General features: G+C 32.5%; 1 protein-coding gene across 1 annotated transcript; it reads right to left on the reverse strand.

The window, feature by feature from the left end:
- Positions 1-9,544: 9,544 nt before the first annotated feature.
- Positions 9,545-11,720, reverse strand: LOC145095368 (uncharacterized). The gene is made up of 2 exons (XM_079033261.1): positions 11,639-11,720; positions 9,545-10,191 (listed from the first exon to the last, which is right to left on the reverse strand). Exons 1-2 carry the CDS (start codon positions 11,718-11,720, stop codon positions 9,545-9,547), a joined length of 729 nt encoding a protein of 242 aa, XP_078889387.1.
- Between the last annotated feature and the right edge of the window lie 3,324 nt (positions 11,721-15,044).

Below are 15,044 nucleotides of genomic sequence, written 5' to 3' on the forward strand. Positions count from 1 at the left end.
CTTGAGATGGTTGTTGAATGAATGTTTTATACATGTTTTTAAATGATTTAAACTATATATGTAATTTATATCTACAAATATGTTGGGTAGAACATGGGTAGATGAAATAGCTGGTGTGCGATGAAAGATGAGTTAGGTGATGATAGAAAGGTGATGATATGTAGGTGGTGAGAAATAGGTGATGTGAGATGAGAGGAGGTACCATATCCTCGACCGACGATGTGGAAATGTAGTCATCTACCAGAGTATAGATGGTGACCACTGACTATTCTAGACAGTCATGTGGAAACACCAGTGGGCTGATAACCTGTTGGTGATGAATTACGAGTTCAGGCGACGTTGTAACTACGTATTCATGCGATGATACTCTAACCCTTTACTATGAATTAGGAGTTCAGGCGATGTTGTAACTACGTATTCATGCGATGATACCCAAACCCTTACTGGACACGTATTGACCCTAGCATCTATAGACTTAGTGCCTTATAATAATACGATGGTAGCTATGGATTTAGTACGGTGTAGATGAACCTTGGTAGCTATGGATTTAGTGTTTGTTATAGGAACCTCGGGCAACAATGGACTTTGTGCCAATTCCTTAGGTCAAACCTTAGGAACGAATGAATAAAGGATAGTTGATTCTTAGGGTAAAACCTTAATAAATAAAGAAGATAATGGGGATGGGTAATTGGGTTGATTGTTTGATGATTGAATATAATAATTATATTATTGTAGGTTGAAAACCCTATATGCTCACTAGGCTCTCAAGCCTGACCCACTCAGTTTTCTTTGCATTATAGGTAATGGCACAAGAGTATAAGTTGGTGGACTTGAAGAGAGATTTTGGATTATAGATCAGTAGGTATAAATAACTGTTGTAAGGTCTATTTTATACTATTTATGCTTTTGGTCTGTATCGGAACATGACATCCCGAGATTTTGTTATTTAATGAAAATACATTTCTTTAAAGAAATTTTTTGATAAATTCTTATCACCTTTTGTTTTGGGAACAAATTCCGCAACAATTTTCTTTAAACGGTTACTCTGGTTTTAAAACGAAGCATAAACAAATCGGTCTTTTCTGGCTGTGAAAATGGGGATGTCATAGTATAAAGTTAGGAACTTGGTGAATGTTTCCTTAAATCTTGCTAAGTTCTTAAGTTTTGTGCATTTGGTCCCATAATCTTGGTGTTCATGAATACGTCTTACTCTAAACCATAAAACTTGTCCTTTTAGACGTTTATGAGTTCTAGGAACCATAAAAATGTGACCTTAGTCCCTTTATTCCCTCCATGCAAGAGTTATGATGCTTGGGTTTGTGTTTTAAGTTAGGGTTTTGGGTTTTGGACCACTTCTAGTCGTGGAATGTCATAAAGTTGCAAACTTTATGACTTAAAATGATATTTGGCACTAGATCTAAACTTTGGATGTAAAATCTTAATATAATAACCACTTAATGAGGAAAAGAAGATTCAGGTCGAGTACGTTGGGCGTACTATGCAAAGGCCCTATAACCTGGCCAAGGGTCTACTACGTCAAGCGTAGTTACTGAGTACGCTTGATGTACTCAATCTGTGTGACCCCTTTGACTTTTTGACCTTTACTTTCACCGGGAATTTGACTAAATTTGACTTAGGGGAATTTTGGGTAATTTGAGAAGTAGTCTGAGATTAGGTCTCTATTTGTTGTATAGGTAACATGTAGAATTGGTATTTGGAGCAACATTCATTTCACCTATATTTCAGATTTTCAGGTGAAATTTCCTCACTATACTTGTGGGTCGAAAGTACTAATGTGGCCCACTGGATTATATATCTTGGTATATTGGATTGATGTTATGCTAGTTATATGATAGATGGTAGATCTGTATGATTACTTGTGTTCACTGAGTATGTGTTAGACTGATAGATCTGTATGATTGTCTGTACTTGCTGGTTATTGAGTGTTATTGTATCTGTCGGCATGTTATGGTTTGCTGGGTTGAGGCGGTCCTGCTTTGTGTTGAAGGCCAAGATACCCGAGGCGGTCCTGATAGACTGAATGCCCGAGAGGCAGTCCAGTCAGGCCGAAGGCCCAAAGAGCGGTCCAGATAAGCAGTAGGCCATGCGAGGCGGTCCAGTCAGGCTGAAGGCTCATATATGTATGTTATTATCTGTTTAGTTGTATGTGGTACTTTGGGGGAACTTACTAAGCTTTGGCTTACAGTTTTATTGTTATGGTTTAAGGTACTTCAGAGGATAGGGTCAAGGAGAAGGCTTGATTGTGCACATCCTTCAGATTTTTATGAGATTGTGATTTTGGGATACTCTGATTTATGATTATGACTTTTGGAAACTAAGTTTTGTAAGCATTTACGGTTTTTGAATGGTTTTAAAAATGAAAATTTTACCTTGATTTTTTGGATGTTACATAATACCACTGGTGGAGCTATCAACTTTTGATCTTGAAGAAACACAGATGCCGATAATCCCCATTTATTCTAACACCTAAATGAAACATTGATCATTTTTCTTTTTCTTTTTCCATGTTCCCTTTTGATTTTCACATGTAAAGACTATAATTTGACAACTTTTTGCTCAACAGGGTTTGATTTTATATTCATTGGGAGATCGATGGTAGTGGTGGTGGAATAAATCGATTGATGATAGTGGTGAGAGATGGATGGATGTCTATGGTGATGTTGGTTGGAGGTGATGCTAATAGTGGTGTGTGGTAGTAGTAGAAGGTTTTCTTGATGTTCAATAAAAATTTATAAATATTACTTACTTATTATAATTATTACTTTAATATGTATGAAAAAGATATAACTAAATAGAAAATACTACATGTTATGTTGATATCATCACCACATGACATGCCATATACTTACGTAGACATAAGAATCGAATGTTGGTATCATCACCACATGACATGCCATATACTCACGTAGACATAAGAACCGAATGAACGCTTCATGTTTCTATTAATGGCTTTATTAACATGGCTTTTGAAACTTTAGGGGTCTATAATACTCAAAAAAAGGTTTTAGTGACCAAATAAGGACATAATCAATACTTCATAGAGTTATAGTAACACTAACTCTATCTTTTTATATATGGTTACGAACAAGTTGATATCTCAACTCATATTGGTTTAAAACCTAAAAAGGTTCGTATTCCTTAAATTATTGATAATTATTAATTTCATTTCATTGATTATGGTGTTTTGTGTTTTTTCCTGAAAGATCTTTCTGGCCACTTTTGTCTACATTGCACAAACCTTTTAACTCATAGACCATTTGTTTTTTAGAATATCATAGAACTAAAAATGTTAGTGTGTCCTCTTCTTGGAACACACTTGGGTTAACCACTTCTTACATCTTTACAAGTGTTCACATATACTTAAAAAAACACATATTTTTCTTTCTTTCTTCCATCGACATCAACTTCTTCCCAAAGATCTTCCATTGTCTCTTTTGCACCACCTCAAGCCAAGACCCTATCGTCGGTGACTCTTTTTCCAACGCCGCTACCGTCCATGGATTTTCACTAACCACTATCGTCATCCATCGGTACAGATCTTCACGCCCACCCCTTGAGGTACACCTCTCGACATATAGTCTCTTCTTTATTTTTTATCAAGTCAACTTTTTATTTTATTATTTTTTAGGTTTTCTTTTTTAATAAAATCTTTGTAATTAGATTTGGGGATTTTGTTGTTTGTGTCACTCATGTTCTATAAGTCAACTAAGCTACTAAATCTTATAAATGTGGTTCTTCGCTTTTCATAATTAAAGAAAATGGATGGTGTCATTTGTGTAAATTTATGTTTGTCATTATTAAATGTGTATACATTTTCACAATGTACATAAACAATTTAGAATGGCTTGTGGGGTGGGGGTGTGGGTGTTTACGTCAGGATAGGATAGGGTAGGGTAGGATAGGATAGGATAGGATAGAATAGAATAGGATAAGATATGATATGTATATATATATATATATACACACACACACACACACACAAGGTTATAACCCATGTAAAACAGAGTTACATATAAAGCAGTTAACCTTTAGGACATTAGCGATAAACAAAGTTTACGTTATTACTTATTATAAAGGATAAATACATGTACATATATTACTTATGGGTAAATAAAATGCATTGCCTAAACTGTTAAAAAGAATAAAGGTAATAGTAAGAAAGAAAGTATGATACTATAAGATACAAATAATGGAAGTAGGTTGCTATTCTATATGCTATAATACACAAATTACAACACTCTTTAAGAAGAAATGTAGAAAATCCATTAATAAACATCAAAAGAAGAAAACAATGAGTACTTTCAGATATATCATTGAGATACCCTAAGGCTCATTAAGGTGTCAGTCACAACAAGAAATTTCCAAGTCTAGAAACCAAGCTAAAAGAGTCTCGTACATGTAATAGTTGTATCTATGCTAATATTATATCTTGGTAATGTAATGTTTTTGGAGAATTATATTACCCTAAAGCCTCCTAAGTTTATGCAAAAAAAAAGATGTTTAAGTTACGTCAAATACAAGTTACATAAACAACAAAATACACTTATTAAGGTTTTCTACACACCTAGACCATGAACTCTTCCCTAGAAACACACTTTGACCGTGAACTACCCTTTAGGGATCATGTTGGCCGTGAACACACCCCAAGAAGACACTTTGGCCGTAAACCCCCCACAAGCCATCACACATTGGCCGTAAACCACCATAAAGGGGAGCATCTTGACCATGAACGCCATTCTAGGCAAACTTTAGGTCGTAACACCCCCCCATGATACCTTTTTGGCCATAAACTACCCTAGAGAACTACCTTTTGAGCATAAATCATAGTTTATGGTCCATTTGGACCGTGAACCCCTTTCAACTCAATGGTGTTCACGGTGGGTGCAAGCTGTAATGCGTAGATATCCAATACAACCTCAGTTATTCATGCATTATCCAACAATAACCAAAGTAAACATCTTATCATTTCCTTATCCTATATTAGGGACCATGAACTACATTTCCCCATTTCACAACTCACATTTGCATTCTGTAAACCACGAAAACACTCTCAAGGCTTCATCCAAGTTCAAGAACCAATTCCTTCATCAACCCTCCTAAGTTCTTGTAAGTGTATATGTCTAGTAAGAGTTTCATACAGTTAGATATTTTAAACTCCAACTCATACATAAATTTATGTGTTTATAATCTTATCCTAGAAAAAATTCTCAAGAGGATCACCCCACACTTCAAGTGTTCTAGGCTCTAACTCCTCATCCCATCTCTTCACCCACACTATCTACTACCCAAGGTGAGCTTCATACCCCTCTTTTTGATGTTTTTCATGGTTTTGGGGGAGGATACAAGTCAAGGTTTTGTTTGAATCTAGTTATTCTTGCCTGTTAGACATGTATACTAAGTTATATGTGTGTTATATCTTTGAAAACTCCATGTGAAATAGTTTCTTGAGTTCGAAATTTTGGGATGATTTTAGTGGTTAAACCATAATACTCAAATGATGGAAAGTATCAAAACTAGTATGTTTACAATATGTGATGTTACAAGTCTTATGACAAAAACTCCAAAGGATTTCCTAAAAATTTGCTCAAAACCAAATTGATGAACAAAATATTGAAAGTGGTTAGGAAATGGAAATCAGTAAGTAGGTTTGTGAGCCGCGTATGCTGAAGTAGTTTGATGTATTTTTGAACTTACTCACCATTGTTTCTTTTGTGTAATTCAAAAACATAAACATGATGTAAAACAATGTAAGTTTGTTATATTGATGTATGATGTTTGAATTTGCTATGTTTCATTTATACTCAATTGTTGTGATACTGCACAATGAAGTCACCCACCTCCGGACGTTTTCGCCGCCTGGTCCGGGGGTGTGACAATGTCAATTCCTTTTGGTATCGTGGGGATCTCTTTTCATTCGAAAACATGTTTTTCCAAAGTCTGAAGCAATTTCATTCAAAATATGTAAACTAATAGATCAATTTCATTTAAAACCTACAAACACTCATAATCCATGGCCACTTTTCACAATAAATCATAAATATGATAGAAAAATAGAAAAACATTGTTTAGTTCACAGATAGATAGAAATGAAAATAAACATGCTATTGAAACACCAACTAACACAAAAATTTGAGCTTTGATTATTAATCATCAAGTACAAAAGGTAGGGAATGCCGAATAGCATATCATTAATCTATGGAAAAGTTAATCTTTAGCCATAAATGAGATAAATAACAAAAGTAAATATAACTTTTGGAATTTGAACAAGTTGTTTGGGACGTGAAAAATATATAAAATAATCATTCCATTTTAGTGGTTTTTAACATTGCATACCTTTACTATGAAATTTGAAGTTTTTGATGGATAATTCACTTAGAACAAAGTGATATTTTTTCAATTCCAATTCCTTGTCCATGGTTCCTCTCAAATATTGCTCAATGGTATGAGTTATGTATGATCATTCTTTTAAGCTAGATCCTAATCAAAAGCTTCATCAATATGGTCTGTCTTACAACTGATATACAATTTATGATTTATGGTATTAATATGATGATATTGAGTGGGCTATACACATATAGATTGTGTTTGACGCGCCACAACTAGTTGATAAGCTAGCTTTTTTTTTTAAAGTTTTAATGTTTGTCAAACCAAAAAGTAGCTTATAAACTAGTTTTTTTAAAAAGATACTTAGACTATGTTTGGCGTACTAGCTAAAAAGCTAGTTGTTAGCTGAAAGCTAGTTGATTGCTGAAAAGCTGGGTGTTAAATAAAAAGCTAGCTGATAGCTGAAAAGCTAGCTGATAAAAAATAACGTTTGGTAAAACTAGCTAAAAAGCTAGTTGAAAAATAAGAAATGACATAAAAGGACATTTAAAAGAATATGCTTTTATAATTAATTAAGGGGTATATTTGGAAAATTTTAAAAAAGCTCATTAAAAGCTAATATAAGGTTGTGTTTGGCGCACCATAGCTAGCTTATTTTTCGAGTTCTTTTTATGTTGTCGTGTTTGGCAAACCAAAAAGTAGCTTATAAGTTAGCTTTTTGGAAAGTTACTTAGACGAGTTTTTTAGGAGCTTTTTTAAAATTTTCCAAATATATCCTTTAATTAATTATATAAACAAATACTCTTAAATGTCCTTTTATGTAATTTTATATATTTCAGCTAGTTTTACCAAACGTTATTTTTTATCAGTTAGCTTTTCAGCTATCAGCTAGCTTTTTATTTAACAACTAGTTTTTCAGCTATCAGCTAGCTTTTTATTTAACAATTAGATTTTCAGCTATCAGCTAGCTTTTCAGCTAGTACGCCAAACATAGCATAAGGGCCTGTTTGATATGTAGCTGACTGGGTCCGGTCAGCTTTTTTGGTTGAATCGGTCCAGTTAGCATGTTTGATAAAGATCTAATCATGTCTGACTCGGTCTAATGTGCTGACTCGGTCATGAAAAACGTCTGACTCGGTCCCAGGTGAAAAAGAGGCCGACCAAACATTTCCCACATTGCCCATCGTGAATGACCCGTCTTTTCCCCCTCCTCCGTTTCTATCTTCGCCTTTGCTCCCCCTTCTGTCATCATCGGTGCAACCCTCCTCCTCCACCTACTCCAACGCAACTTCATCTGATCGATGCCTTCGTCGCCCACATTCGGTGCCGTCATACCCATCGACGTTGTCTCCTCCTTCTTTCCCACATCCTCCGAAATGTCTCTCCCTCTCTTAATCAATCTGTAATTTGTTCTTTATTTTTCAATTTTTACTTTGATAGTCGATCCTCAAAAATCGATTTTGGATTTGTTGGTCGAATCCCCTGATGTCGGTTACCAATTACTGTTGATTTCTTCTGGTAAGCTGTAATTGACTCATTGTTGATGATTTTTACAATGTTTTTTTTTATTTTGATACACAATTACAATAGTGATTATATACAATATTGTTTCTGATCATGCTAATTGCTATAGTTATACACTTGTTTTCTGAATTTTGATTCTTTGACAACTTGATTTTTGGAATGGTTTCCAGTTTTGCTTGATTTTTCCAATTGTTTCTAAGATATCATCACTAAAGAATCACCACACTCCGATATGGTTCTGTTTTGGAACAAGTTGGGCTCAAGTTGATTTCAAGGTATCATCATCTTCTTTGGAATATGAGAACAAGATTGTATCTGTGAATGAAGAGAAGAGTAACGTTATGAGTTATTACATCTACTTTTAACCATATTCGGTCCATCTTTTGTACTCAATTGGTTACACATCACTGTAGACGGAAATGTATTTCACTTTAAGTTATAGCATTTTATGTTAATTTTACATCATTAACCTCTATTAATAACTTTCATTTTATAACAATTTGTTGTATTTTACTTTCATTTTATAGAACTCTACTTTTAATTTAAATCCAAAAAGTTACAACAGTCAGTTTATTGCATTTTACTTAATTACACTAATTAATGTGTTATTATAAAAAAATTTGTTGGAGGGTAATATAGTCATTTTGCACGGTCAGTCGTATACAAAACCAAACATCAAGTTTCAATCAGAAGTTAACTCAGTCATAACTTCTAACCCAGTCAGCTTTGACTATCAAGCGAGCCCTATGTAGCTTTTTAAAAAGCTAGCTTATAAACTACTTTTTAGCTTTTCAAACATGACAACTTAAAAAAACTCAAAAAATAAGCTAGCTTTTCAGCTGGCTGTGTTGTGGCGCGCCAAACACAACCTTAGACTAGCTTTTTTTAGAGTTATTATTTTTTTTCAAATATACCCTCAATTCATTATAAAAACACATTCTTTTAAATGTCTTTTTATATCATTTTATATTTTTCACCTAGCTTTTCAGCAAGTTTTACTAAACAATATTTTTTATTAGCTAGCTTTTTATTTATCAGCTAGCTTCTCAGCTATCGACTAATACACCAAACATAATCATAGAAACAACAATTATGTAATTGTGATAATTTTTTAATAATATGCAAAAACAACATTGATATTGCAAAGGGTTATTGATGAAATCTAATGACTTGCAAATCGACAACTTTTCCTTTTGTTGCTCGAATTTGAGCATCCATTATAGCTCTATAACTAAGCCTACACTTGCATTTGGGCATTCCGTTATAATGAAGAATAAGAGCATTGAGTGTGGACAACAAGATGCAACACCAAGTTGTGCCACCTCACATGCCACCTAAGCTAATGGTGTTATGACACCAAGTGGAGAAATGAGCAAAAAGATGCAACAAGATGCAACACCAACTTTTTGAAAATAAATATTTTTATTTACTATTTCATTTTTTTGTTACTTTTTTTTCCATTTTATAATTTATTTTTTATTTATTTCGATTTTTTTTTTAAATTGATACAAATATTTTTTAAATATAAATAATAAATAAAACATAATGTTTAAAAATTAAAAAAAAAATTTAATTTTTAAAGATTAAAATTAACATAAAGACTAAATTACACATAATATCCAAAAACAAAAAAAGAAATAACATCCAAATTCAAAAAAAAAAAAAAAAGACAACGCTATTCGTTATCGTTATTGTTACCATAGAAGATATAATCCGCTAAATCCTCTCGAAGTTGTCTGTGTTTATTTGCGTCCTGAATGTCAACAACGCGATGCAAATAATCTGTTGTTCCTGGTTGAAACTGAACGTGTCTGGGCTCTGTTGGGATATAGTGTGCAATATTTCTCCTTTTATCTTCTACTACCATGTTATGCATTATGATACATGCATACATGATATATCGTAAAGTTTCTAAATCCAATGGTCGTGCTGCATGTTCGACTATATGCCACTTCGCCTTTAGCACTCCAAAAGCACGTTCCACATCCTTACGTGCTCTTTCTTGTCTTCTCTTAAAAAAATTGTCTCGTTCTTCAACCGGGTGGCGGAATGCCTTCACGAATGTGGAATACTGAGGATATATTACATCTGTAAGGTAATACCCATATTTGTATTCGTTTCTATTCACCGTGAAAGGAGCATCCGGGGCTTTTCCATTCAAAAGATCGTCGAATGTTGGCGACTGATCAAGAACGTTGACGTCGTTGTTGGAACCCGCAACCCCAAAAAATGCATGCCAAATCCATAAATCTTGAGAAGCGATAGCCTCTAACACCAATGAAGGTGATCCGTGATGACCACTTGCGTATTGCCCTTTCCATGCTACCGGACAATTTTTCCATTTTTAGTGTGTGCAATCAATGCTTCCGATCATTCCGGGAAACCCATGACGTTCTTCATGCGCCGCATACAATTCTTGCAAATCATGCAACGAAGGTTTCCGCAAATACACGTCTCCAAAAGTTTCAACAACACCCCTTGACAATGTATACAAACTCTCTCTTGCGGTTCTTTCGGACATTCTCATATAGACGTCCATGGTGTCGGGTGACTCCCCTATAGCCATCAAACGAATGGCCGCAACACATTTCCGCAACGTTGTAAACCCCCGTCTACCTCTAGCATTATATCTTAATTGAAAAAATTCGTACCTAAACATAAATTAACTACAGTTTAAAAATATATTGCATATGTTGTAAAATTAAAGAAACATGTAGTACATTTTTATTTATTTGGTATAAAAATATAGTAAACAAATGATACCGGCTTTCCAAGGCGTTGGCGATTCGTAAGAACACATCCCTACTCAAACGAAATCTTCTTTTGAAGTCCTTCGCCACGTATACACAATTATCCACAAAGTAATCGCGATATAGATGTTCGTGTCCTTCCTCGCGATTTCTGTTTAACATTGCACGTCCTATTAGTAGCGGGGTTGGGTCTGGTTGTAGCAGGTCGGTAGTGTAATAATGATACATCATCCTAAAGAAAATATCGTCATCTGAATCATCGGACGAGTCGAAAGGATCCATATTTTTTTTTTTGAAGATAATTGAAAGTATGTAGAGAGGATAAGAGAAAGTGTGTGAAAATTTTAATAAAATGAGAGTATTTATAGGATAAAATGTTTTTTTTTTATAATTTTTTTTTTCAAACCGTTGCAAACTCAAACGGTCATTTTCTTCCGTTTCTTCCGTCGCCACGCCAACGAGAATCACCTCGATGAGATGCAACGAGCAGGGGGGTGTTCCCCCCATTACGACAGCGTCGAGAGATGCCAGATCACCCGCGTCGAACCTCGTTTGGACCCATACCGACTACTCTAAACAAAGAAATACGTTAAAGTAATCTTCAACAACTGTTTTTTCAAGGGAATAATAAGATCGGCAAACTGGATATTCAAATTTGGTGTAATACTGTAGAGCCAAAATGTAACGAAAAAAATATATATAGGATTGGGCTTCTAATGGACTTAAGGGTAATTGATTTGTATATTTAGAATATGGGCTCATGAGTTGTTTGGCACATGAAAAAAAAAAAATTCTAAGCATCTATTTTATAGAATGAAGATTAAAATACAAGGTTTTCAAAATTTACTTATTATTTTCGAACTTAAAGGAAAATAAGTATATTTAATTATCTATTGATATTTTCTGATTTTAAATTTGATGGTTGGTCTTATTGAAAAAAATAGAAGACAAGAGTAAAATGTGACAAATCTTAGTTATTGAGAGGGACCAAAAGGTAAATTCTGAAAATCGAGGTTGACTTGGTCGACATGAAGAAGGAAAGGCAGCAGCGCCACTGCCGGCGGCGGTGGCTGTGACGTCCGACAGTGGTGGTGGTGCCATGTGACGCAATCTTGTTCAAGCAAACATCAATGGAAGTTCAGAATTCTTATTGTCGCACAAGTTTGTATGGGATTCAGTAAATCTAAGTAAATTGCTTTTAGAAACATGAAATTGGTTGGAATTAATTAAATGTATGTCAAATTGGATTTGGGTTATGGGAATACACTTTATATGGAGCATAAAAACATCAAGAATCGAATGATTTTGTTAATGATTTGAAGTCTTGTATGAATATGCTTTAAGTTCTTGAAATGTTTCCATGACAATTTAGGTTGTGTTTGACGTGCCACATCTAGCTGATAAACTAGTTTATTTTTCGAGTTTTTTTTTATATTATCGTGTTTGGTAAACCAAAAAGTTGCTTATAAACTAGCTTATAAGCTAGTTTTTTGAAAAGCTACTTAGACTAACTTTTTATATGTTTTTTTTTTAAAATTTTCCAAATACACCCCTTAATTAATTATAGAAACACATACTCTTACATGTCTTTTTATGTAATTTTATATATTTCAGATAGCTTTTCAGCTAGTTTAACCAAACGTTATTTTTTATCAGCTAGCTTTTCAGCTTGTACGCCAAACATAGCCTTAAAGTGATGAATGAACCAAGTCTACGCAGATATTAGATGAAATGAAACTTGACAAAATACATGTTGTAAAGTAGTTAGCAACTATAATGCTGCTTGATGTCAAAATTGGAAGTTAGAATGGAACAAAAGCATGTAAATTGATGATTATACAAAGTCAAACAGTGAGGGTTAAAAATCAAAATCACTTGGATTAGCCTTAATACACAATAGAATTAAGTTGGGACTTATGAAATATTATTGACAAAGAGTTATTACCATCAAACCATCAAGAAAATGTAGCTATGTATCTTGATGATAATCATTAAGCTAAAAAGGGAACATATTTGACTTTTGATAAAAAAAAAAGCCATACTTTGTATAAGAATTGGAAATTTATGATTTTAGTTAAAATGATGGTTAGTTTTTGCTACTTGGAACAAGTACCAGTTACATGATAATATTTAGTTTAAAGCACAAGCGACATGGGTAAGAAAGGAATGGAATGGAATGGAATTTGGAATTCCATCGATAATAACATAAAAGTAGAAGGGATTAAAAATTTGGAAAACTCTAACAATTTGAAACTATTAGATGGCAACATTTAGTTGGAAATACAAGTATTTTGTTAAACATCATTTAGTTGTAAAAAGACTAGAAGTTAATTATTTTAGTTAAATTGCAGTTTTAAAAAAGTGCAAAAAAGAAAAAAAATAACATAATTCGGTCAAGATAAGAAGAGGTTTGTTTAGTCTAAAAATGACTTAAACAGATACAGTTAAAATCAAAAATATATATTTTAGTACATTGAGGTACAAATGAATATGAGATAGACTTTGAATAATATTTTTAAAAGAATTGGGAACATATAGAAGCAAATTAAATGGAAATTACTTGGTCTTACGACGATTTCCATTTTTGGAAACTTTAACGGGCTAAAACGCCAAAAATGACATAAAAGAATAAAAAGAGAGATGTTTTGATTTCTAAGCATTATAATGAATTTATAAGCATGTTATAACTTGAAAGTTACTTAAATGGTATGTTAAAACATAAGAAAACTACATTTCCGAAAAGCAGGACTCTTAAATGAGAAAAATGTCAAAAAGTGACTAAATGGAAATTGGTTTAAAAGGTTGTATGAACCTCTACACATGTTTTAAACATTATTGGTATATGTTTGGGCTATATTTCATGGAGTTTATACACATTTATGCAAGAAAATTACTAATTGGTAAAAAGTGTGACAAAAAGCAAAAATGTCCAAATACGAATATTATGATTTTATGAAGCATGTTTAACTATTGAATTTGATATGAAAGGCTATTGGAATAACTAGAATGTATTAGTCATCATCTGATAGTTGAATTGAAGAAAAAAAAACAAGGAAATTTGGTTAAAGACTGAAAAAGCAGAAAAAAAAAAAGAAAGGCTTGTGAGACATGTTTGACTATTGGAACGAGTTTGAAATAATGTTAGAATGACTAGACTAAAATAGTCATGAAATAGTTATGAGTCATGAAGCAACTTATTAAGTTATACTAAGTTTGTAAAATAAAATAAATTGTTATGTATGAAAAATAAGACCTAAAAGGGTTATACCGTTATAGAATGAATTCTTAGGTAATGGAATACCTAATAAACATTTTTATTCTAATAAATGAAGGTTTTTTTTGCCACATGTCAATCTCTCAAAAGTTTTGACACTTGTCATTTTGTGGTACTTTTGAAATAAATAATATCCACATGTCAATTTCTAGGTTTTTTTAATTTTTAAAATTAAAAAGCCACGTAATACATATAGCTATATAAGTAAAATATTAAATGTAATAAATATGATCTTAAATTACAATAAATATGTTTTTTCTTCCTTATTTTAAAATTTAATTTTAAAAAAAATACTTAGTATTTATATTTTAATATTTAATTTTTTTTAATTAACTCATTTAATACATGAGTCTTACATCTAGTTAAACAATATGAAATATGAAATAGTTGCAGAATATTGTATTGATGATAAATCATAAATATAATTATTGGAATTAAATAGGTTTGATGCAAGATCAAATAGCTTGGAAAATGGATTAAAATTAGATGCTATCTAATCTCTCGAGTTGAGTACATGCTGTTTTTATTTACCCACTATGGATACATGGCAAATTAATTATTTTAAATAAAGCTTTAAATATAAGTTTATTCTTATTTCTTACATTGAAATATTTACAAGCATGGTAAATGTTTTTATACTTCTTTTTGAAGTAAAGTGATTTGTTTCAAGTTTTTAGCAAAGTTAAAGCAAAAAAAAATTGACTTAATGATTTTGTGTGTTCAATTTGATTGCCATGATAAAGTCTACAAGTTTTGAAAGTCTTTCTTACGAGACAAATTTTCTTACGAGACAGAGTTATTGATAAGTTTATCGTTTTTAAATGTTTTTCTTAATAGACATAATTATTATACAAGCATAAATATCATGGCATTTGTGTTATAAATTGTATAAAAAAAAGTGATAGATAATGCATATATTTGTCTTTAATGTAGTTTTATAATGCTCATTGACTGCATTTATTATGTTTATTATAGTCTATAGATATAGATGTATAGTTGTATGCTATATTCTAATATTAGCATGTTATGGTCAAGTTAGCAATTGACGGCATTTATAATGTACATTATTAGTTTTATTGCATTTATTATTAAACTATTTACTATTAGTTGCATTTATAAAATGCTTTGTATACTATGCTTTTATTATGTTT

The sequence above is a fragment of the Lactuca serriola genome, chromosome 3 (genome assembly GCF_051521515.1).
Source record: "Lactuca serriola cultivar US96UC23 chromosome 3, Lser_US96UC23_V15, whole genome shotgun sequence".
Taxonomy (NCBI): Eukaryota; Viridiplantae; Streptophyta; class Magnoliopsida; order Asterales; family Asteraceae; genus Lactuca; species Lactuca serriola.

What these genes read in the sequence shown, in the direction of transcription:
- LOC145095368 (XM_079033261.1), bottom strand. Translation starts at nt 11,720, where the DNA reads ATGGCACCACCACCACTGTCGGACGTCACAGCCACCGCCGCCGGCAGT. An exon ending in TCCTTCTTCATGTCGACCAA is followed by an intron (nt 10,192 to 11,638) that starts GTCAACCTCGAT and finishes ATTGTCCGGTAG; the next exon opens with CATGGAAAGGGCAATACGCA.